Raw genomic sequence first — 21,363 nt, forward strand, 5'->3', positions numbered from 1 at the left:
GGTCTGCCAGCCTTGGTGCCCGCCGGGGGGCTGCCAGTCCCCAAGTCTCTGGCTCCTTCCAGCCTGTAGGGTTTTCAGCTCTCTCCCTCCCTCTCCCTCCCTCCCTCTCTCCCCCTCTCCCTCCTTCCCTCTCTCCCTCTCTCCCTCCTTCCCTCTCTCCCCTCCTCTCCCTCCCTCTCTCCCTCCTTCCCTCTCTCCCTCCTTCCTTCTCTCCCTCCTTCCCTCTCTCCCTCCTTCCCCCTCTCCCCTCCTCTCCCTCCCTCCATCTCTCCCCTCCTCTCCCTCCCTCTCTCTCTCCCTCTCTCTCCCCTCCTCTCCCTCTCTCCCTCTCTCTCCCTCTCTTCCTCTCTCCCTCTCTCTCCCCTCCTCTCCCTCTCTCCCTCTCTCTTCCTCTCTCCCTCCCTCTGTCCTTTCTCTCCCCATCTCTCTCTGTTTCTTTCTCCCTCACTTTCCCTCTCTCCCTCTCCCCCTCTCTCCTCTCTCTCTATCTCTTTCCCTCTCTCCTCGCTCCCCATTTCTCTCTGCCTCTCCCTCTCTCTTCCTCTCTCTCTCCCTCTCTGCCTCTCCCTCTCTCTCTCTTCCTCTCCTCCCTCCCCCTCTCTCTCCTTCTCTTCCTCCTTCTCTGTCTCTGTTTCTGTCTCTCCCTCTCCCTCCCTCCCTCCCTCTGTCCATCTCTCTCTCCCTCCTTCTCTCTCCCTCTCTCTCTCCCTCTCTCTCTTTCCCTCTCTCCTTCCCCCTTTCTCTCTGTCTCTCTCTTCCCCCCTCTCTCTGTCTCTTTCCCTCTTTCTCTCTGTCTGTCTCTTCCTCTCTCTTTCCCTCTCTCCCCTTTCTCTCTATCTCTCTCCCTCCCCCTCTCTGTCTCTCTCCCTCTTTCTCTCTGTCTGTCTCTGTCTCTCTCTCTCTCCCTCAGCCACACTTTTTTTGGAAACTTGTTCTTATATCTCATTTATGCCATTGTTCACTTAACTTTTGGGGGATGGGTACACCCAGCGATGCTCAGGGGCTTTTCCTGGCTCTGCGCTCAGGGGTCACACCTGGCAGAGCTGGCAGGGGGGACCCTAAGGGATGCCGGGGATCAGACCCTGCAGATGTCCTATCCTCTGCAGACTAGCTTTCCCGGCTGACTTTTCCAGCCCCTCCTCCGTCATCCACGCCAACGCCCTCCCCCTCCCCCCGCCCCACCCACTTAATTTTTTTCTTCCCCTTTCCTCTCCCAGACTCTTGTTTTTCTGCTTCTTCTTCGGCACCCCTGGGAAGTGGGTGATTAAAAAAAACCCCACGTGCGTAAGAGGAATTCCCAGGAATAGAACTGCATCCTGGACCTGCGATTTTTCCTAACGAAAAGTTAAAAATAAGGCTGTGCAGAAGCCAAATATTGGGCCTTTCAGAATTTCCAGGCAGCTGTCCTCTTATTTGTTTTCATGGCCCGTCTCTGTGTGGCTCAACATTTTTTTTTTTTTTGCTTTACTTAACATCACAGTCGAAATGATTGTGAAAGGCACCGTTCCTCTTTTCTATTACAAAACCAGAGTGATTCGCCAAGAAATAATCTAATAGTTAAAGAGGCTTTGCGGGTATTCGTGCCAGTTTAACCCTATTTAAAATGTCTTTGTCACTGGGTTATTAGGAAAGATCCAAGGTGGTCTCTTAATCTTATAACAAACATCTGAAACCCTTCCTTTTTTTGGGGGGTCACACCCAGCGATGCACAGGGGTTCCTCCTGGCTCTGAACTCAGGAATTACTCCTGGCGGTGCTCAGGAGAACATATGGGATGCTAAGAATTGAACCCGGGTCAGCTGCGTGCAAGGCTAACACCCTACCTGCTATGCTATTGCTCCAGCCCTGAAACCCTTCTTTTAAAAAAAAAATAATAATAATGATTCAACATTGCATGTGTGAGGAGAACATGATAGTCACTACACCATGGAAACTGACACTCAATATTGCATGTAAAGGTGATAATCTAGTTTACCCATCACACCCACGCCCTTGGCATCTCCCATAATCTAAAACCCCAAAAGATAAGTCTTTCCTGCTCTCGGGTAGACCCGAGTGGGTGAACCAGCTTATATTTAGTGTTGTGTTCTCTTTGTGGTTTTTTTTTCCCCTTTTTGGGTCACACCCTGTGATGCACAGGGGTTCCTCTTGGCTCTGCACTCAGGAATTACTCCTGGCGGTGCTCGGGGGACCCTTTGGGATGCTGGGAGTTGACAGATGCCCTACCCATTGTGCAATCGCTCCAGCCCCATCTCTTTGGGAGTTCAAGGTAAAAATATAAGTAGATTAAAAATGAATTAATGAATTAGCTCCCTGCAGACAAGTCTGTGGACCCCAACCATTTATAGTTTTAGAATTCACAACCTCTCATGATATTCTTTTTTTTTTTTTTGCTTTTTGGGTCCCACCCGGCAATGCACAGGGGTTACTCCTGGCTCTGCACTCAGGAATCACCCCTGGCAGTGCTCGGGGGACCATATGGGATGCTGGGTCGGCCAGCATGCAAGGCAAATGCCCTCCCCACTGTGCTATCGCTCCAGCCCCCTCTCATGATATTCTTAATAAGCAATAGAAAATAAATTATCTAGCATCTGGCCCCGGCACGCAGGCCTGAAAGGTGGTGGGAAAATTTGAAATAATGGTGGTGGGAAGGTGTCATGGTGGTAGGGTTGGTGTTGGGATATTGTCACTGTCACTATCATCCCACTGCTCATCGATTTGCTCAAGCGGACACCAGTAACGTGTCCATTGTGAGACTTGTTACTGTGTTTGGCCTATAGAATGTAATCAATTAATGTGAACACCCTTGTGAAAATAATTTTTTTTTTTTTTTTTGCTTTTTGGGTCACACCCAAGAAGCTCAGGGGTTTGCTCCTGGCTTTGCACTCAGGAATTACTCCTGGCAGTGCTTGGGGGACCATATGGGATGCTGGGGATTGAACCCGGGTTGGCCGCATGCAAGGCAAACGCCCTACCCGCTGTGCTACCGCTCCAGCCTTAAAAATAAAATTTTTTAAATGAAAAATAAAAAGAGAAAAATATAAGAAGAAAGTCAGAGGCAAAAGCACACAAGATTAAAAAAAAAATCCTAATTCAGTGTCTCCAGGGCCCAGGTGGATAGTCCTGTGCCCTGGTTCCGTGACTCAGTTTCTCCATTTCTGCGAAAGTGAGTCCTCTGGCTTCCAAAGCAGAGTCCAAACCTCGAAGTTCCAGAGTTCCTCGTGGACGTTTTCCATCATCCAATCATCTGAGCCGCAATTCTGGCTCTTCATGCCGGGAACTTGCCAGGAGTTGCCATATCCCGGGGTTCACTGCAGTTTATCCCAAGGAGAGCAGTCTAGAAAATTCTACGCTTGGCTGATTTGAAGTGGTTTTGGACACACAGCTGACATCCAGCCACTTATTTTATCCAATCTTCTCAGGACAACGCTTCAGAGAGGTGATTTATCTTCTCTAGTTACGCAAATGATCTGCCGGCAGGATGTTCATGGTTTACACTACAATAATCGAGATAGAGACATGATTGAAATCATAACTGTGTCTTTCACCATCGTGGATGTATTATAGATTATTTAATAATACATCTATTACAGGGGGGCTGGAGCGATACCACAGCGGGTAGGGCATTTGCCTTGCACGCGGCCAACCCCAGTTCGATCCCCGGCATCCCATAGGGTCCCCCGAGCACCGCCAGGAGTAATTCCTGAGTGCAGAGCCAGGAGGAACCCCTGTGCATCACCGAGTGTGACCCAAAAAGCAAAATAATAATAATAATAATAATAATACATCTATTACAATTGTTCCAGCCTGCAGGAAAATGGTTTCTAATATTTTCCAGGGGAAACTTGTTCAACCATCTGTATGTATATCATGATAGATTTTTTTTTCCTCTAGGATTCCAGCCTTATGAATGATTTAATTACTTTTTGGTCCAACTCCAGCCTCAGGGTACGTTCCCTGCAGTATTCAGAGAACCATATGCCCAGGATAGAACCAGATTAAACCGAGTGCATGGAAAGTGACTTCACCCTTGAACTCTCTCTACAGTTCTCTTGAAATTTCTTTTTAAATGTGTGATTTTCTTTTCTTTTTTTTTTTTTTGCTTTTTGGGTCACACCCGGCGATGCACAGGGGTTCCTCCTGGCTCTGCACTCAGGAATTACTCCTGGCGGTGCTCAGGGGACCCTATGGGATGCTGGGATTCAAACCTGGGTCAGCCCTGTGCAAGGCAAACGCCCTCCCCGCTGTGCTATGGCTCCAGCCCCTTAAATGTGTGATTTTTATTGTGCATAAATCATCTGAATAGTCCTCCTAAGTAGACAGTTCACCTTGAAATTGTTTCACTTCACACTTTCTGTTCAGCTTCTATCCCAACAGCAAGTGGGTTGTTTGCGGCCAAAGCATCCGTGTGTCTGCACCTACCATCCCTTTACCCCGGGACACCTCTTTACACAAATACACCTGTAAGCCCACAACTCCAGCCTCGTGTTTCTCAGTAACAATTCTCCATAGTCAGGGCTGGAGTGATAGCACAGCGGGGAGGTCATTTGTCTTGCACATGGCCGATCCGGGTTCAATTCCCAGCATCCCATAGGGTCCCCTGAGCACTGCTAGGAGTTAATTCCTGAGTCATGCACTCAGTCATGAACCAGGAGTGGCCTCTGTGCATCGCTGGGTGTGACCCCAAAAGCCAAAACAAAACAAAACAAAACAATTCTCCGTTGTCACCTATATTTCACTGTCTTAAAGAGGAAGTGTGTTGTAGATGGACTAAAAAAAAAAACAACAGATTTCCACAACAGGAACTCACACTAACCTAGACCCCAGGAACTGGCCTTCTAGTAGCTCTAAAAGGCCATTTGACTCCTCTTGAACCTCCAGCTTTTATTTATTAGGGAGGGTAGAGGGGGTGGGGTCACACCTGGCGATGCTCAGGGGTGACTCCTGGCTCTGCACTCAGGAATTACTCCGGTGGTGCTCAGGGGACCATATGGGATGCTGGGATTCGAACCCCGGTCGGCCGAGTGCAAGGCAAACGCCCCACCCACTGTGCTATCGCTCCAGCCCCTCCGAAACAACTTTAAGGGAAAAAAAAGTCCCTCCAGGAGCAATTCCTGAGTGCAGAGCCAGGAGGAACCCCTGAGCATCACTGGGTGTGACCCAAAAAAAGCAAGAAAACAAAACAAAACAAAATAAACACACACACAAACACACACAGCAAGGAAAGCATCACTGTCACAGTGTGCTGAAGACAGTGAAGACGGAGCACCAACTTGCTGTGTTTGGTCTCACACCCAGCAATGCTCAGGTCTCACTCCTGGCTCTGTGCTCCGGGGAACCTTATGAGATGCCAGGGATTAAGCCACCTGCACGGCAACAGTTCTACCCACTGTATTATGTCTGCAGACCCTGAAAACCAAGTTCTATGGCACCTTTCTCCCGGCTGGCTGGCAGGCACTGAATGATTCTGCCAAGCCTTGGAAGGGCGCGTTCACGGAATACTATCTATAGGACGGAGACTCTCTTATTCATATCTCACTACCAGAGAAATGGAGGGACCCAGTGAACCCTGCTCAGATTTTTTTTTTTTTTGCTTTTTGGGTCACACCCAGTGATGCTTAGGGGTTACTCCTGGTTCTGCACTCAGTAGTAACTCCTGGCGGTGCTTGGGGGACCCTATGGGATGCCAGGGATTGAACCTAGGTCGGCTGCATGCAAGGCAAATGCCCTCCCCACAGTACTATCGCTTCATATATATATATATATATATATATATATATATATATATATATATATATCCCATTGCTCATCGATTTGCTCGAACGGGCACCAGTAACATCTCCATTGTGAGACTTGTTGTTACTATGTTTGGTATATCGAATACTCCATGGGTAGCTTGCCAGGCTCTGCCGTGTGAGCAGAATACTCTCAGTAGCTTGCCGGGCTCTCTGAGAGGGACAGAGGAATATATATTATACATATATATATATATATATATATATATATATTGCTTTTTGGGTCACACCTGGCAATGCACAGGGGTTACTCCTGGTTCACGCACTCAGGAATTACTCCTGGTGGTGCGCAGAGGACCATATGGGAAGCTGGGAATCGAACCCGGGTCAGCCACGTGCAAGGCAAACGCTCTACCCGCTGTGCTATCGCTCCAGCCCATATATATATATATATATATATATATATATATATATATATATATAAATCATTTCAAACCTAAAGTTTAGCTTCCCTTTATCATCTCGAATGCTGGAGAAAATTGGCCCCAAGTCAGAGGATGGGTTGCAGGCAGCCTCTGTTTGTGAAAGAACGCTTATTGCAACAGAATGTTCTCAAAGGAACCAATAATTCTTTTATCATCTCATAAAAGCTGGGGTCTCTGCCCTGCGGTGGGACAAAGTGGTACAAACTGTCCTTCCTGTCACCCTCCGGGGCCATGAGAAGCTGTTATTCTTGTCATGTGAGATTTTCGCATCAGAACCCTTTCACATGAACTTTTGCGTTTTATTGCCAGCTTGGATTCTTTTGCCACTTCCTTTAAGAAGATCGTCTTCAGAGAATATGAACCATATTTTAAGAAAGAGAAACCGCGATCTAAGACTTCAGGTAAGCCAAACACATGCACTTATTATTTATGGGGGGACCCCCACCCCCGAGGGTACTCAGGGCTTACTCCTGGCTCTGTGATCAAGGATCACTTCTGGCGGGTTTGGGGGTTACTTAGGGTTTGAACCCTGATCCACCACGTGCAAGGCAAGCACTCTACCTGCTGGAGTATCTTTCCGGCCCTGATTTTGTGATTTTTCTTTTTTTTTTTTCCTTTTTGGGTCACACCTGGCTATGCACAGGGGTTACTCCTGGCTCATGCACTCAGGAACCACCCCTGGCAGTGCTTGGGGGACCCTATGGGATGCTGGGAATCGAACCCGGGTCAGCCGCGTGCAAGGCAAACGCCCTACCGCTGTGCTATCGCTCCAGCCCCTGTGATTTTTCTTTAGCACAGGTAACATCATTTGTGAGGCTGGGGTACTAAAGGGAAAAGGGGCACCTTTGATTCAGGTTATTGGGGTTCATCATTGGTGCCCACCAACCCGGACAGGGGACTCTGAGCTCTGCAATTACAGTTACAAGACCACGAAGCAGCTGTTTTGTTTTTGTTTTGTTTTGTTTTGTTTTGCTTTTTGGAACACACCCGGCAATGCTCAGGGGTTCCTCCTGGCTCTGCATGCAGGAATTACTCCTGGCGGTGCTCAGGGGACCCTATGGGATGCTGGGAATCGAACCCGGGTCGGCCGTGTGCAAGGCAAATGCCCTAACCATTGTGCTATCACTCCAGCCCTATTTTTTATTTTTTACGGAATCACCGTGAGATACAGTTACAGACTTAGAAACTTCCGTGGTTACCTTTCAGTCATACAATGATCGAGCACCCCTCCGGTCACCGGTGTCCCCAGTATCCCTCAGCCACCCCACCTGCCTCTGTGGCAGACACAATCCCTTTTACTCTCTCCATTTTTTTTTTTTTTTTTGCTTTTTGGGTCATACCTGGCAATGCACAGGGGTCACTCCTGGCTCTGCACTCAGGAATTACCCCTGGTGGTGCTCAGGGGACCCTATGGGATGCTGGCAATCGAACCCGGGTCAGCCACGTGCAAGGCAAACGCCCTCCCTACTGTGCTATCGCTCCAGTACTCTCCTTTTGGCCACCAGCCGTTCTTGACCAGTCAGGCTGGGGGCTCAATGCTTAGAGCCTGGAGTGCCCCCTGGGGGTGTGTGACCCCCCCCAAAACCTTCCAATACTACTCTGTGTCCACCCTACGGGTCATGCCCACATTCTAGTTTCTGATGAAGTTAGCAGCCTTTTAGCAGCCGATTTCAGGCACTTTTTTGGGGTGTCCACCCCTCCCCCCGTGGCACCCGTTCCGTGTCCTGCCCGCAGCGGCACTCAGTTCTAGATGGTGAGGGAAAGATGGAATTGCGGGGTCTTACTTCTCCCTCACCTCCTTCCCACCTCACCCGTCCAGAAGACACAATTCTAGAAGATTCCGGCAGAGTCACGGGCCACTGGCCTGCCGTTATGGCTGGCACCTGAAGTGGCCTGTCCAGCTAGTTTCTTTGGGGCAGACATGTGGGCTGTCCTTTCTGCGGTTATCAAGAGTTGTCTCGGGGGCTGGAGCGATAGCACAGCGGGGAGGGCGTTTGCCTTGCACGCGGCCGACCTGGGTTCAAATCCCAGCGTCCCATAGGGTCCCCTGAGCACCTCCAGGGGTGATTCCTGAGTGCATGAGCCAGGAGTGACCCCTGTGCATCGCCGGGTGTGGCCCAAAAAGCAAAAAAAAAAAAAAAAAAGAGTTGTCCCTTGACACAGCCCGGGATAGTGGGTCCATCTTGATTTGATAAAGACTACGCGAATAAAATCTAGAGGCTGGCTTTAAGCCTCTCTGCCTCTCTTCAAGAAAAGATTAATGAGGGGCTGGAGCGATAGCACAGCGGGTAGGGCGTTTGCCTTGCACGCGGCCGACCCGGGTTCGATTCCTCCATCCTTCTCGGAGAGCCCGGCAAGCTACCGAGAGGATCCCGCCTGCACCGGCAGAGCCTGGCAAGCTCCCCGTGGCGTATTCGAGATGCCAAACACAGTCACAACAAGTCTCACCATGGAGACGTGACTGGTGCCCGCTGGAGCAAATCGATGAGCAGCAGGATGACAGTGCTACAGTGATACTCGGTGATGCTCAGGGGTTCCTCCTGGCTCTGGAATTACTCAAGAATTACTCGTGGCGGTGCTCGGGGGACCCTATGGGATGCTGGGAATCGAACCCGAGTTGGCCGCGTATGTTATGGCTCCAGCCCCTCCCACAGGCCTTTTAACGTTACCCCTATCCCTGGGCTGCCTTCCTGCGACCCCCCCCAAAAAAAAAAAATAATAAACCGCCATCGAGCTTTGGGAGCTGAGCAGAGCCCCGGAGAGAAGGTGTATCTCAGATGCAGGAAGGGAAGTGGACCCGCTGTAGGGAAAAGCGCTTTTGTTTGGCTTTTATCCCCAAACCGCAGGAGGGGACCTAGCAAATACCCTAAAGCCGCTCTGGGCCTAAGAGCTTTTGTTCTGGAACAGCTGAGTCATCGGGTAGTTAGAGCCCCTGGGCCAAGGTGCAAAGTGCCCTTGTCCAGGGGTCAGTGCATAGGAAGCCTCTGGGCTCCCCCAGGAAGCTGAGCAGGTGGGGTGCAGCCCCTGGGGGTCCCCCCCACCCCACCCCCGCCCGGGGATCCGGGACCGAGCCTGGGCTCAGGGTCCCAAGAGCTGGGGGCATGGGGTCCCTTCCGGGACGAACTCAGGACCTGCCCCCAGCCCTCCTGGGCCTGCTCCTGGCCGAGTAACTTTGTTTGTAGACCCCGGAGTTCAGCACAAGGCCCCCTTGAGTGACAGGCCCGGAGGATGGCGGTTTTTTTTTTTTCATATAACTATTTTATTTCTAATTATAGATGTTCCCTCCTGGCATAAAGTAACATAGGGAATTCAAATTTTAAAGTCTCTGTCATTTTTAGGAGTAGGATTAGTAAACTTAGAATGATTGTCTCTAACTAAAACCTAGATAAATTTTGACAGAAAGGCCCTTTTTTTAATTTTCAATTTCTTTTTTAAAATTTTTTATTAGTGAATCACCGTGGGGGTACAGTTACAGATTTATACATTTTTGTGCTCATGTTTTCCCCATACAAAGTTCGAGAACCCAGTGCCCATTCTCCACCACCAGTAAACCCAGCGTCCCTCCCACCCTCCCCAGTCCCGTCTCCCCCCACCCCACCCTGCCACTATGGCAGGGTATTCCCTTTGACTGTGCCAAATGTAGATTAGAGACTGAACACAATGGCCACTCAACACCTTTATTGAAAACCACAACACCTAATCAGAGAGAGAGAACAAAAGGATGACAGGGGGGGGTTATTCCTCATGAGCCATCCCAGACAATGACCCTTTTTTTTTTGTTTGTTTGGGGCCACACCCGGCGATGCTCAGGGCTGACTTCCTGCTCTGCACTCAGGAATCCCTCCTCGCGAGGTTCCAGGGACCACCAGGGATGCCCGGACGGAGCCTGAGTTGGCAGCGTGCCAGGCAGGCTCTTGGGCCCCACCCCGCTGACTTCTTTGTCATCCTCTCTCCAAAGGGCTCCTGGGACCTACGCTGTTCGCAGAGGTTGGGGACATGGTGAAAGTCCACTTCAAAAACAAAGCCAACACGCCCGTCAGCGTTCATGCTCAAGGGATTCAATACAGCAAATCCTCAGAAGGTACGAGAACTTCCCCTCCCCTGCCCGTCTCCAGTCCCCCAGACCCGTGTCAAGTGTGAAACCCCACAAGAGAGAAATCACCGTCCCTGAAAAATCCAGAAGGTTCTGGAACCATGTAGATCTCTGGAGATCCAGAAGGTTCCAAAACCATGTAGACCCCCGAGAATTCAGAAGCTCCGGAACCATGTAGACCTCTGGGAATCCAGAAGGCTCAGGAACCATCAAGATCTCTGGAAATCCAGAAGGTTCCAAAACCTCTGGATCGCTGGAAATCCAGAAGGTTCCGAAACCATGTAGATCTCTGGAAATCCAGAAGGTTCCAGAGCCATCAAGATCTCTGGAAATCCAGAAGGTTCTGGAACCATCTAGATCTCTGGAAATCCAGAAGTTTCTGTAGCCATGTAGATCTCAAAATCCAGAGGTTCTGGGGCCATGTAGATCTCTGGAAACCGAGAAGGTTCTGGAATCATCTAGATCTCTGGAAACCCAGAAGGTTCTGTAGCCATTATAAATCTCTGAAAATCCAGAGGTTCTGGAACCATGTAGATCTCTGGAAATCCAGAAGGTTCTGGAATCATCTAGGTCTCTGGAAATCCAGAAGGTTCTGGAGCCATCAAGATCTCTGGAAACCCAGAAGGTTCTGTAGCCATGTAGATCTCTGAAAATCCAGAAGTTCTGGGACCATGTAGATCTCTGGGAATCCAGAAGGTTCTGGAACCATCTAGGTCTCTGTTTTCGCGTAGGGTTCTAATTCCTCACTTATCAGATGGGCAAGTCTCCTATTCTGAGTTTCAGGATATTCCCCGGGACACCAGTGTGGACGCTGCCCATGGGGCGGGCTGGGCTGACCTCCTGCTTCTGGGAAGTCAGAGAGTAAATACATTCGGTTTTGTAAAATATGTTTGGGCTGTTGCAACAGCCCAACGCTGCCTCGTACAGCAGCAGCAGCTCCCACGGTCCGAGCAGGGCGATATCACAGTGAGACGGGCGGTTGGCTGGGGTCGGCCACAAGCCACACTCGGACACAGCGACAATGGATCAGCCTGGCATGTCAGTGACAGTTATGACAATTACTCAGTGGCCTTGGGTGGCGCTGCTGTCAGTCCTGCTGGTGCCAAGTTAGAGTTTATGGCCCGGGAGAGGGAGATGTGACCCGGACCGCAGGAGATGATGCTTCAGGAGTGAGGCTTGGGTCTCCGTCCCCGCTGCCCAAAATAACCAGAAAAGGGGCTGGGCCCAGATGAGAGCTTAAGAACTCAAGTTCTGGGGGCTGGAGCAATAGCACAGCAGGGAGGGCGTTTGCTTTGCATGCGGCCGACATGGGTTTGATTCCCAGCATCCCATAGGGTCCCCTGAGCACCGCCAGGAGTGATTCCTGAGTGCAGAGCCAGGAGGAACCCCTGAGCATCGCCGGGTGTGACCCAAAAAAGCAAAAAGCAAAAAAAAAAAAAAAAAAGAACTTGGTTCTGTCCCGACATTCCGTGGTTCCCGGGATGCCCTGGGAAGGACAGAGCCGGGCCCAGCCCCAGCGCCATTGGTCACTGTCACTGTTATCCCGTTGCTCATCGATTTGTTCGAGCGGGCACCAGTAACGTTTCTCATTGAGAGACCTATTGTGACTGTTTTTGGCATATCCAATACGCATGGGGAGCTTGCCAGGCTCTGCCGTGTGGGCGGGATCCTCTCGGTAGCTTGCCGGGCTCTCCGAGAGGGGCGGAGGAATCGAACCCGGGTCGGCCGCATGAAAGGCGAACACCCAACCGCTGTGCTATTGCTGCAGCCCAGCACCGTTGGTGTGGGCCAAAATAAGTAAATCAAAGAACAGAAGCTTTGGGTCCAATTTAAGCTTGTTTTCAGGGGGGGCATGGGGAGGATAACCAACAATGCTCAGGGATGATTCCTCGCTCTGTGGGATCACTCCTGGTGGCTCAGGGGAACATACAAGATGTCAGGGATCAAACCTGGGTGGGCCGCGTGCAAGGCAAATGCCCTTCCCGCTGGACATCTCTCCAGGGCCCAAATTCAAACGGGACAGCTTCTGGTTTGGACATCTCTGGCTGCTGACCCCACATCTCTAGTCAGGGATGGTCACATGGCCACAGGATTGCTTTGAGGGGTCAGTAAGCTCAGATGGTGTCAGAGCACAGTTCCTGGGATCTGTAAGCCCTCAATGACGACTGTCACTGTCACTGTCATCCCATTGCTCATCAATTTGCTCGAGCGGGCGCCAGTCACGTCTCCATGGTGAGACTTGTTGGGACTGTGTTTGGCATATCGAATACACCACGGGTAGCTTGCCAGGCTCTGCCGTGTGGGTGGGATACTCTCGGTAGCTTGCCGGGCTCTCCGAGAGGGACAAAGGAATCGAACCTGGGTCGGCTACATGCAAGGCAAACGCCCTACCCGCTGTACTATCGCTCTAGCCCAAGTCCTTTTGATCCTCGATTGCAACAGCAAAGATAAAGATGATGACAACAGGGGCCGGAGCGATAGCACAGTGGGTAGGACACTTGCCTTGCACACGGCCGACCTGGGTTCGATCCCCAGCATCCCATAGGGTCCCCCGAGCCCCGCTAGGAGTGATTCAGCCCTGAGCGTCACCAGGGGTGATGCCTCAAACACGCCCCCACCAAAAAAAAAAAAGATGATGATAATCTTGATAAGAGCAATGGAAACAAGGGGTCAAAGTGATCCCATCTGGCCCAGAACTGTAAATAGCTGCAATGAACTTTGTTCTGATTATTTGGTTCGAGGGAGCAGACAGTGTTCTCGTGAGAACAGGTCAGATAACTGTCTGCAGGGCAGGGGTGAGGTGAGGTCCCGGGTTCAAGTCCCGCTTGTGGTCCCATGGCAGTTCCACGGGGCTTGTGGAACCCTTATCAGCAGCACAACAAGCAAGAACAGCCCTAACCAAAAATCATGCTCATCTTACACTGAATATTGGCGTTCATTAGTGTTTCCAACCCTGGAGCTTTCAGGACTTACCTCTGCTCTGCACTCAGGAATTACTCCTGGCGGTGCTCAGGGGACCCTGTGGGATGCTGGGAATCAAACCTGGGTCGGCTGCGTGCAAGGCCAACGCCCTCCCCGCTGTGCTATCGCTCCAGCCCCCGAGTACAAGCTTTGACCCAAGTCCTGACTCAGACACTTAAGAGTGCTGTGACATTCAGAAAGTCGCCAGGCCTCTCTGTGCCTGGTCATTCTCACTACCTGCCCACGGAGCGAGTCATCCTGAAGGTGGAGGGTTGGGGCCAGAGCGATAGTTCAGCAGGGAGGGCGTTTGCCTGGCATGCAGCCGACCCAGGTTCAATTCCCAGCATCCCATAGGGTCCCCTGAGCACCGCCAGGAGTGATTCCTGAGTGCATGAGCCAGGAGTGACCCCTGAGCATCTCTGTCTCCTGGGAAGATTTATGCAGTTGGCTAGAAAGGGAGAGACTGAAAGCGTGACATGTGATGTTGAAGGGATCTTCAGGCCTGAGTAAGCAACATACATGTTCCTCCTAGAGCACTGTCCTCCCGTTGTTCATCGATCTGCTCAAGCAGGCACCAGTCACGTCTCCATGGTGAGACTTGTGACTGTGTTTGGCATCTCGAATACGCCACAGGGAGCTTGCCAGGCTCTGCCGTGCGGGCGGGATCCTCTCGGTAGCTGGCCGGGCTCTCCGAGAGGGACGGAGGAATCGAACCCGGGTCGGCCGCGTGCAAGGCCAATGCCCTACCCACTGTGCTATCGCTCCATCCCACCTGCTCCTCCTAAGCTCCTAAATTCTAACAGTGACAAGACTAACCCACTGGGCTCCCGCCAACCCTCACCCCTGTCCTTAGCATCAGGAATTCAGCAGAGAAAAGGGTGTTCGGAGTTGGGAATGCGGGAAGCTGCTCTTTCAAGCGCCCCAGCTGGAGACAAAGTTGCTGGACTTTGAGCCTCGGCCAGGCCGGCTGGTCAGTCGTCCTGCCTGGGCCCCGTGTATCCCCGGTGTTTGTCCTTCCCTCCCCCGCAGCCCTGGTCACTTCTGGACTTTGGGTTCAAAGGCCCCAGGCGCACTTCCTCCTGAGATTGACTTGACTTACCGGAATAATTGGATTGCTTTGCCCCTTGAGTGATTCAACTCTGGTTACGTCAATGGCATCTGTCCACTTTGACACCTGTGGGTTGGCAGCTGAAGGCACGCGGGAGCATGCGCCTGCAGCCCGAACCAAGGGCAGGGGACTTCAGTGTTTCAGCTGTCCCCAACCCCGGGGCTGGCTGGCAGGGGGCCGTGGGCCAGTGAATGAAGACCAGTAGATTTCTTTTTTTTCTTTTTTTTTATTATTTTATGTTATTTTATTTTATTTTTTTAATTTTTGTTGAATCACCATGTGGAAAGTTACAAAGTTCTCAGGTTTATGTCTCCGTTATACAATATCCAAACACCCATCCCTTCACCAGTGCCCATATTCCACCACCAAAAACCCCGCCCCCGCCCCCCCACCCCCACCTGCGTAACTGATGAATTTCACTTCATTTTCTCTTTACCTTGATTACGTTCCATATTTCAACACAAAACTCACTATTGTTGTTGGAGTTTCCCCCCAAGAAAGACAGCCCCTACTGCCAAGGAAGCATTTGATAATTAGTTTTCCATTCAAAGATTGTATGTTTTCAGTTTTTAGAAAAGGTCGCGCAGCCGCATTAGCAGCCGCACGGTTCGGAGCTGTCCCAGTCCCGCCTCCCGGAGCCATGTTAGTTGCTGCTCATTGTCACCGGGGCTCCATCTGGAGAAGGTGTACCGGCTGTACCTCCTCCATCTGGATCCCTGGTGTTGCTGGCCCGGTCTCGGGTCCGGAGCATTCTCCGGCCACGTTGCTCACCAGAACGCCCGGCTTCTTCTCTGTTGAATCTATTTTTTTTTCCATAGATATTTTTAGTATTTGGTAAAATTTTTTTTAAATTTATTCTTTTATTGAACCACCATGTGGAAAGTTACAAAGCTTTCAGGTTTAAGTCCCAGTTATACAATGCTTGAACACCCATCCCTTCACCAGTGCACATATTCCACCACCAGGAATCACAGTATACCTCCCCCCAACCCCCCACCTCCCCAGCCCTCCACCCCGCCTGTGTAACTGATAAATTTCACTTTACTTTCACTTTACTTTGATTACATTCAATATTTCAACCAAAAAAATAAACCTCACTATTATTATGTGGAGTTTCCCCCCCCCTAAAGTTGGACCTGCTGAAAAGGAAGCATTTGATAATTTGTTTTCCATTGCTGAGAATGAAGAGATATGAGGTCAAGCGGCCACACTACCAGTCGCACGGTTTTGGATTTCTGTATTTTAGTATGTTAGTAACTAAGTCCAAGAAATATCTGCCAGAAATCGCGTCATTGCAAGCTTGTACCTCTCAGCTACTTTACATTCCACATATGAGTGCAACCTTTCTATGTCTGTCTCTTTCTTTCTGACTCATTTCACTCAACATGACACTCTCCATGTTGATCCACTTATATGCAAATTTCATGACTTCATGCTTTCTGACAGCTGCATAGTATTCCATTGTGTAGATGTACCAGAGTGTCTTTAACCAGTCATCTGTTTTTGGGCACTCAAGACCAGTAGATTTAGATGCCCTGGAAGATGAACCTGTTATCACTTTATTGGTTGGTTGGTTGATTGGTTGGTTGTTTGGTTGGAGGGCCACACTCACCAGTGCCCAGGGGTCACTCCTGGCGGTGCCCAAAGAAACGTGTGGTGCTGGGAATTTAACCCAGCTTCCTGTGTGCAGACCCAGACACGCTAGCCCATTGAATGATGTCCCCGTGCATTTTTTTGGTTCTGATTTTTGATGTTTTTTGGGGGGGAGGGAGAGAGAAGACTGGAGGTGCTCAGGGCTTACTCCCAGCTCTAGGACCACTCCTGTTGGAGCTCAGGGGACCTATGGGTGCCATCAGACCCGCGAGGGTTGCACGCAAAGCAAGCAGCCTACCTGCTGGACCATTACGCCAACCACTGTTTGATTCTGATTCACGGGGGGATATATCTAGCGGTGCCCAGGGGTCATTCCTGCTTCTCTGCTCAGGGGTCTCTCCTGATCAGGCTCAGGGGACCATCTGTAGTTGCTGGGGATCCAACTGGGATGAGGGGCACGGAGGCAGGCAAACGCCAGACCTACACTGTCTCTGTCTCTCTGTCTCTCTCTGTCTATCTCTGTCTGTCTCTGTCTCTCTGTGTCTGTGTCTGTGTCTCTCTCTCTCTGTCTCTGTCTATCTCTGTCTGTCTCTATCTCTGTCTCTCTGTGTCTGTGTCTATGTCTCTCTGTGTCTCTGTCTCTGTCTATCTCTGTCTCTATCTCTATCTGTCTCTGTCTCTCTGTGTCTGTGTCTCTCTGTCTCTGTCTCTGTCTATCTCTGTCTGTCTCTGTCTATCTCTATCTGTCTGTCTGTCTCTGTCTCTCTGTGTCTATGTCTCTCTGTCTCTGTCTATCTCTGTCTGTCTCTATCTCTATCTGTCTCTGTCTCTGTCTCTCTGTGTCTGTGTCTGTGTCTCTCTGTCTCTGTCTCTGTCTATCTCTGTCTGTCTCTGTCTATCTCTATCTGTCTCTGTCTGTCTCTGTCTCTCTGTGTCTGTGTCTGTGTCTCTCTGTCTCTGTCTATCTCTGTCTGTTTCTGTCTATCTCTGTCTGTCTCTGTCTCTCTGTGTCTGTGTCTGTGTCGGTCTGTCTGTCTGTCTGTCTGTCTGTCTGTCTGTCTGTCTCTCTCTCTCTCTCTCTCTCTCTCTCTCTCTCTCTCTCTCTCTCTCTCTCCTCCTCTGCCCTGGTAGCACTGGAGCACTCTCGTCCCGTTGTTCATCGATTGGCTCGAGCGGGCACCAGTAACGTCTCCATGGTGAGACTTGTTGTGACTGTGTTTGGCATCTGGAAGCTTGCCAGGCTCTGCCGTGCGGGCGGGATCCTCTCGGTAGCTTGCCGGGCTCTCCAAGAGTGACGAAGGAATCGAACCCGGGTCGGCCCTGGCACCCCTCCTTAATGCTGTGGGTATCCAAGAGACCAGAGCCCTAGTAACTACACCGACATTAAGGGTGTCCAGAGAGTCTTTCTGGAGAGGGAAGCCCCCCATGAGAGAGCCTCGGGTGTCCCTGAGAATGTCTCGGCCACGTTCTGACCGTGCTCACCGCCCCCTCCCCCTCCCAGGGGCGTCCTACCAGGATCACACGTCCCTGGCAGAGAAGCTGGACGACGCCGTGGCTCCCGGCCAGGAATACACCTACGAGTGGACGATCCGTGAGGACAGCGGGCCCACGGCGGACGACCCCCCGTGCCTCACGCACATGTACTACTCCCACGTCAACCTGGTCCAGGACTTCAACTCGGGGCTCATCGGACCGCTGCTGATTTGTAAGAAAGGTAAAGAAATCAAGGACATGCACAAGTTCACCCAGAAAAAATGCCAGAATCCCCTTGTTTCCTCCCTAGGAGCAAGGAGAGACTGGAGTAGCCCACAGCAGTGTAAGCCTTTAAGATCTATTTTAGGGGCCGGAGCGATAGCACAGCGGGGAGGGCATTTGCCTTGCACGCAGCCCACCCGGGTTCGATTCCCAGCATCCTATATGGTCCCCTGAGCACCGCCAGGAGTGATTCCTGAGTGCAGAGCCAGGAGTAACCCTTGTGCATCTCCGGATGTGACCCAAAAAAAAGGAATTTCCACGAGGGCCTGATCCATAGCACAGCGGGGAGGGCGTTTGCCTTGCACGTGGCCGACCCGGGTTCGATTCCCAGCATCCCACAGGGTCCCCCGAGCACCGCCAGGAGTAATTCCTGAGTGCAGAGCCAGGAGTAACCCCTGAGCAACGCTGGATGTGACCCAAAAAGCAAAATAATAATAATAATAATAATAATAATACAAAACTATTTTATTTTATTTTATGGTTTTATTTCTTTGGGTCACACCCAGCGATGCTCAGGGTTTACTCCTGCCTCTAAACTCAGGGATCATTCCTAGCAGTGCTCTCGGGGGACTGTACGGGACCCGGATCAAACCCGGGTCAGCCTCGTGCAAGGCAAATGCCCTCCTAGCTGTGGTATCGCCCCAGCTCCTTAAAACCTATCGTATTTTATTTTATGTCTCTTTGGGTCATGCCCAGCAATGCTCAGGGGTTCCTCCTGACACTGCACTCAGGAATCTCTCCTGGTGGTGCTCAGGGGTGCTGGAGATCGAACCCTGGTCAACCGCATGTAAGGCAAAGGCTCCCCCTTTTTAAAAAAATTTTTGCATTTTAATCTGGAAAGAGGAGCTGTATCTTTCATCAGAATCATCCAGATTTGGTGCTGAAGCTATAGCACAGTGGGAAGGGCGTTTGCCTTGCATGCGGCCGACCTGGGTTCGATTTCCAGCATCCCATAGGGTTCCCTGAGCACCGCCAGGGGTAATTTCTGAGTGCATGAGCCAGAAGTAACCCTGGTGCATTGCAGAGTGTGACCCAAAAAGCAAAAAAAAAAAAAAAAAAAAGAATCACCCAGATTTTTCATCCTCCAGTACACAGCCTGACATAGAGGGGTCTCACCAGAGGAACCAGAGAGAGAAATCTAGAAGTTAGGTCGGTCACATGCAAGGCAAATGCCCTCCCCGCTGTGCTATTGCTCCAGTCCCTTCAAACCTGTTTTTTAAAGTTTACCATGAATGATGTCTCGCCCTGCTGAGAATGTATCTCAGCCTGTTCTCCACTGCGTGTACGATGACCGGGTTCAATACGAAGCTGATGCCAGTCCCATCCCCGAGCTAAGGTAACTGGCTTGTCCCCAGAGAACACTTGGAGATGCTTTAGGCAATGCCTTGAGAGTCCCCAAATCTTTTCTCTCTGTGCTCGATTCACTTGTCCTGCCAAGTCCCACTGGGCAAAGCGTGAGGTTCCTAAGAAAACACTTCCGGGGGCTGGAGGGATAGCACAGCAGGGAGGGCGTTTGCCTTGCACACGACCGACCTGGGTTCGATTCCCAGCATCCCATAGGGTCCCGTGAGCACCGCCAGGAGTAATTCCTGAGTACATGAGCCAAGAGTAATCCCTGTGCATTGCCGGGTGTGACCCAAAAAGAATAAAAACACTTCCGGTGGTCCCCAGATTCAAAAAGTGCCCACGAGGGTCAGGGTTTAGTGGGATCAAGACAAACTTCTCACTGGGGGGACAGAAGGGGACACCCGTTGATGCTCAGGGCTGACTCCTGACTCAGGAATCCCTCCTGGCGGTGCTCAGGGGACTGTATGGGATGCCGGGGATCGAACCCAGGTCAGCCATGTGCCAGGCCAAAGCCCTCCCCGCTGTGCTATCACTCCTGCCCTCAAGAAACCCTCAAGATGAGCTTCTTCTTATTATTATTTTGCTTTTTGGGTCACACACAGTGATGCGCAGGGGTTACTTCTGGTTTTGCACTCAGGAATCACTCCTGGCGGTGCTCAGGGGACCCTATGGGATGCTGGGAATCGAACCCGGGTCGGCTGCGTGCAAGGCAAACGCCCTCCCCGCTGTGCTATAGCTCCAGCCCCAAGACGAGCTTCTTGATGTTGATAGGGTGGTGCTGGCTGGTTTTCGGCCCCTGCTCTGTGGGGGCAGCTATGTGTTCTGTGTGTGTAGATGTGGGGGCCGCGGGGGTCCTTGAAAGCTCGTCCCTTTCTCTCCCAGGAGCCCTCGCCGAGGACGGGACCCTGAAGATGTTTGACAACCAACACGTGCTGATGTTCGCCGTGTTTGATGAGAGCAAAAGCTGGACACCTTCGCCCGCCCTGATGTACACGGTCAATGGCTACGTGAACGGTACCATGCCAGGTAACCAGCCACCCGGGGTGGCAGGGGGGGCGGGCAGCAGGGCTACGATGGGACCCGCAGGCCAGGCCCTCAGCAGTCTCTAGTTCCTCGAACTAAGGTGTCCATCTCGGGGCTCAAAAGTCTTTTTGTTTGTTTTTGGCTTTTTTGGTCCCACCCGGCGATGCTCATGGCTGACTCCCAGCTCTGCACTCAGGAATCACTCCGGGCAGTGCTCGGGGGACCCTATGGGATGCCGGGGATCGAACCCGAATCAGCTGCATGCAAGACAAACACCCTCCCCATTGTACTATCGCTCCAGCCCCGGGTTCAAAAGTCTTAACCTCCCAATGGCCATCGGGATGTGCCACCTGCTTACATACCCATTACTCCTGACCTCCACTGTTCAACGTGCTTCCAGGGAATGACCATTGGCACATCCTGCCACCCCACCCTACCTCGCCCTCTGCCTCCTTTGTAGCTCTATTTTGCTGTTTTTGTTGTTGTTTGTTTGGCTTTTTGAGTCCCATCCGGCGATGCTCAGGGGTTCCTCCTGGCTCTGCACTCAGGAATCACTCCTGGCGGTGCTCAGGGGACCCTATGGGATGCTGGGAATCGAACCCGGGTCGGCCGCATGCAAGGCAAACGCCCTCCCCGCTGTGCTATTGCTCCGGCCCCTAAACTAGAATGATTCTTCCTTGCTTTTCTTTTCTTTTTTGCTTTTTGGGTCCCACCCGGTGATGCACAGGGCTGACTCCTGGCTCTGCACTCAGGAATCACTCCTGGCGGTGCTCAGGGGAACCTATGGGATGCCGGGGATCGAACACGGGTTGGTCACATGCATGCAAGGGAAACATCCTCCCAGCTGGGCTATCGCTCTGGCCCTTCCTGTATAGTTCTGCCACTGGCTGTTTCCTCCCAGAGGACTGGACTAATGGCCCGCTGTCCCCCCTCTCTCCCCTCTGGCCCCCTCAGATATAACAGCGTGTGCCTACGACCACCTCAGCTGGCATCTGATCGGGATGAGCTCCGAGCCCGAGCTGTTCTCCATCCATTTCAACGGCCAGGTCCTGGAACAGAACCGACACCGGATCTCGGCCGTCACCCTGGTCAGTGCCACGTCCTTGACCGCGAACATGACCACGAGCCTGGAAGGAAGATGGAATATCGTGTCTCTCATCCCCAAACATTTCCAAGGCAAGAGACTCCTCAGACAGCCCCGGTGGCTGACCGAGGCCTTCCGTGCTTGCTTCCTCCCTGCTTCTTCCCTCCTCTCCCTCCTCCT

The 21,363-nt window shown here is 51.5% G+C and overlaps 1 protein-coding gene across 1 annotated transcript in view; it reads left to right on the forward strand.

The window, feature by feature from the left end:
* The window catches only part of F5 (coagulation factor V), a 79,836-nt gene that overhangs the window by 19,106 nt on the left and 39,367 nt on the right, over positions 1 to 21,363 (forward strand). The window contains exons 12-16 of the mRNA XM_055121213.1: positions 6,529 to 6,620; positions 10,178 to 10,300; positions 17,476 to 17,688; positions 19,959 to 20,102; positions 21,054 to 21,275. Coding sequence (XP_054977188.1) covers positions 6,529 to 6,620; positions 10,178 to 10,300; positions 17,476 to 17,688; positions 19,959 to 20,102; positions 21,054 to 21,275 — 794 coding nt within the window. The remainder of the gene's footprint in view (positions 1 to 6,528; positions 6,621 to 10,177; positions 10,301 to 17,475; positions 17,689 to 19,958; positions 20,103 to 21,053; positions 21,276 to 21,363) is intronic.

The sequence above is a fragment of the Sorex araneus genome, chromosome X (assembly GCF_027595985.1).
Source record: "Sorex araneus isolate mSorAra2 chromosome X, mSorAra2.pri, whole genome shotgun sequence".
Lineage (NCBI taxonomy): Eukaryota > Metazoa > Chordata > Mammalia > Eulipotyphla > Soricidae > Sorex > Sorex araneus.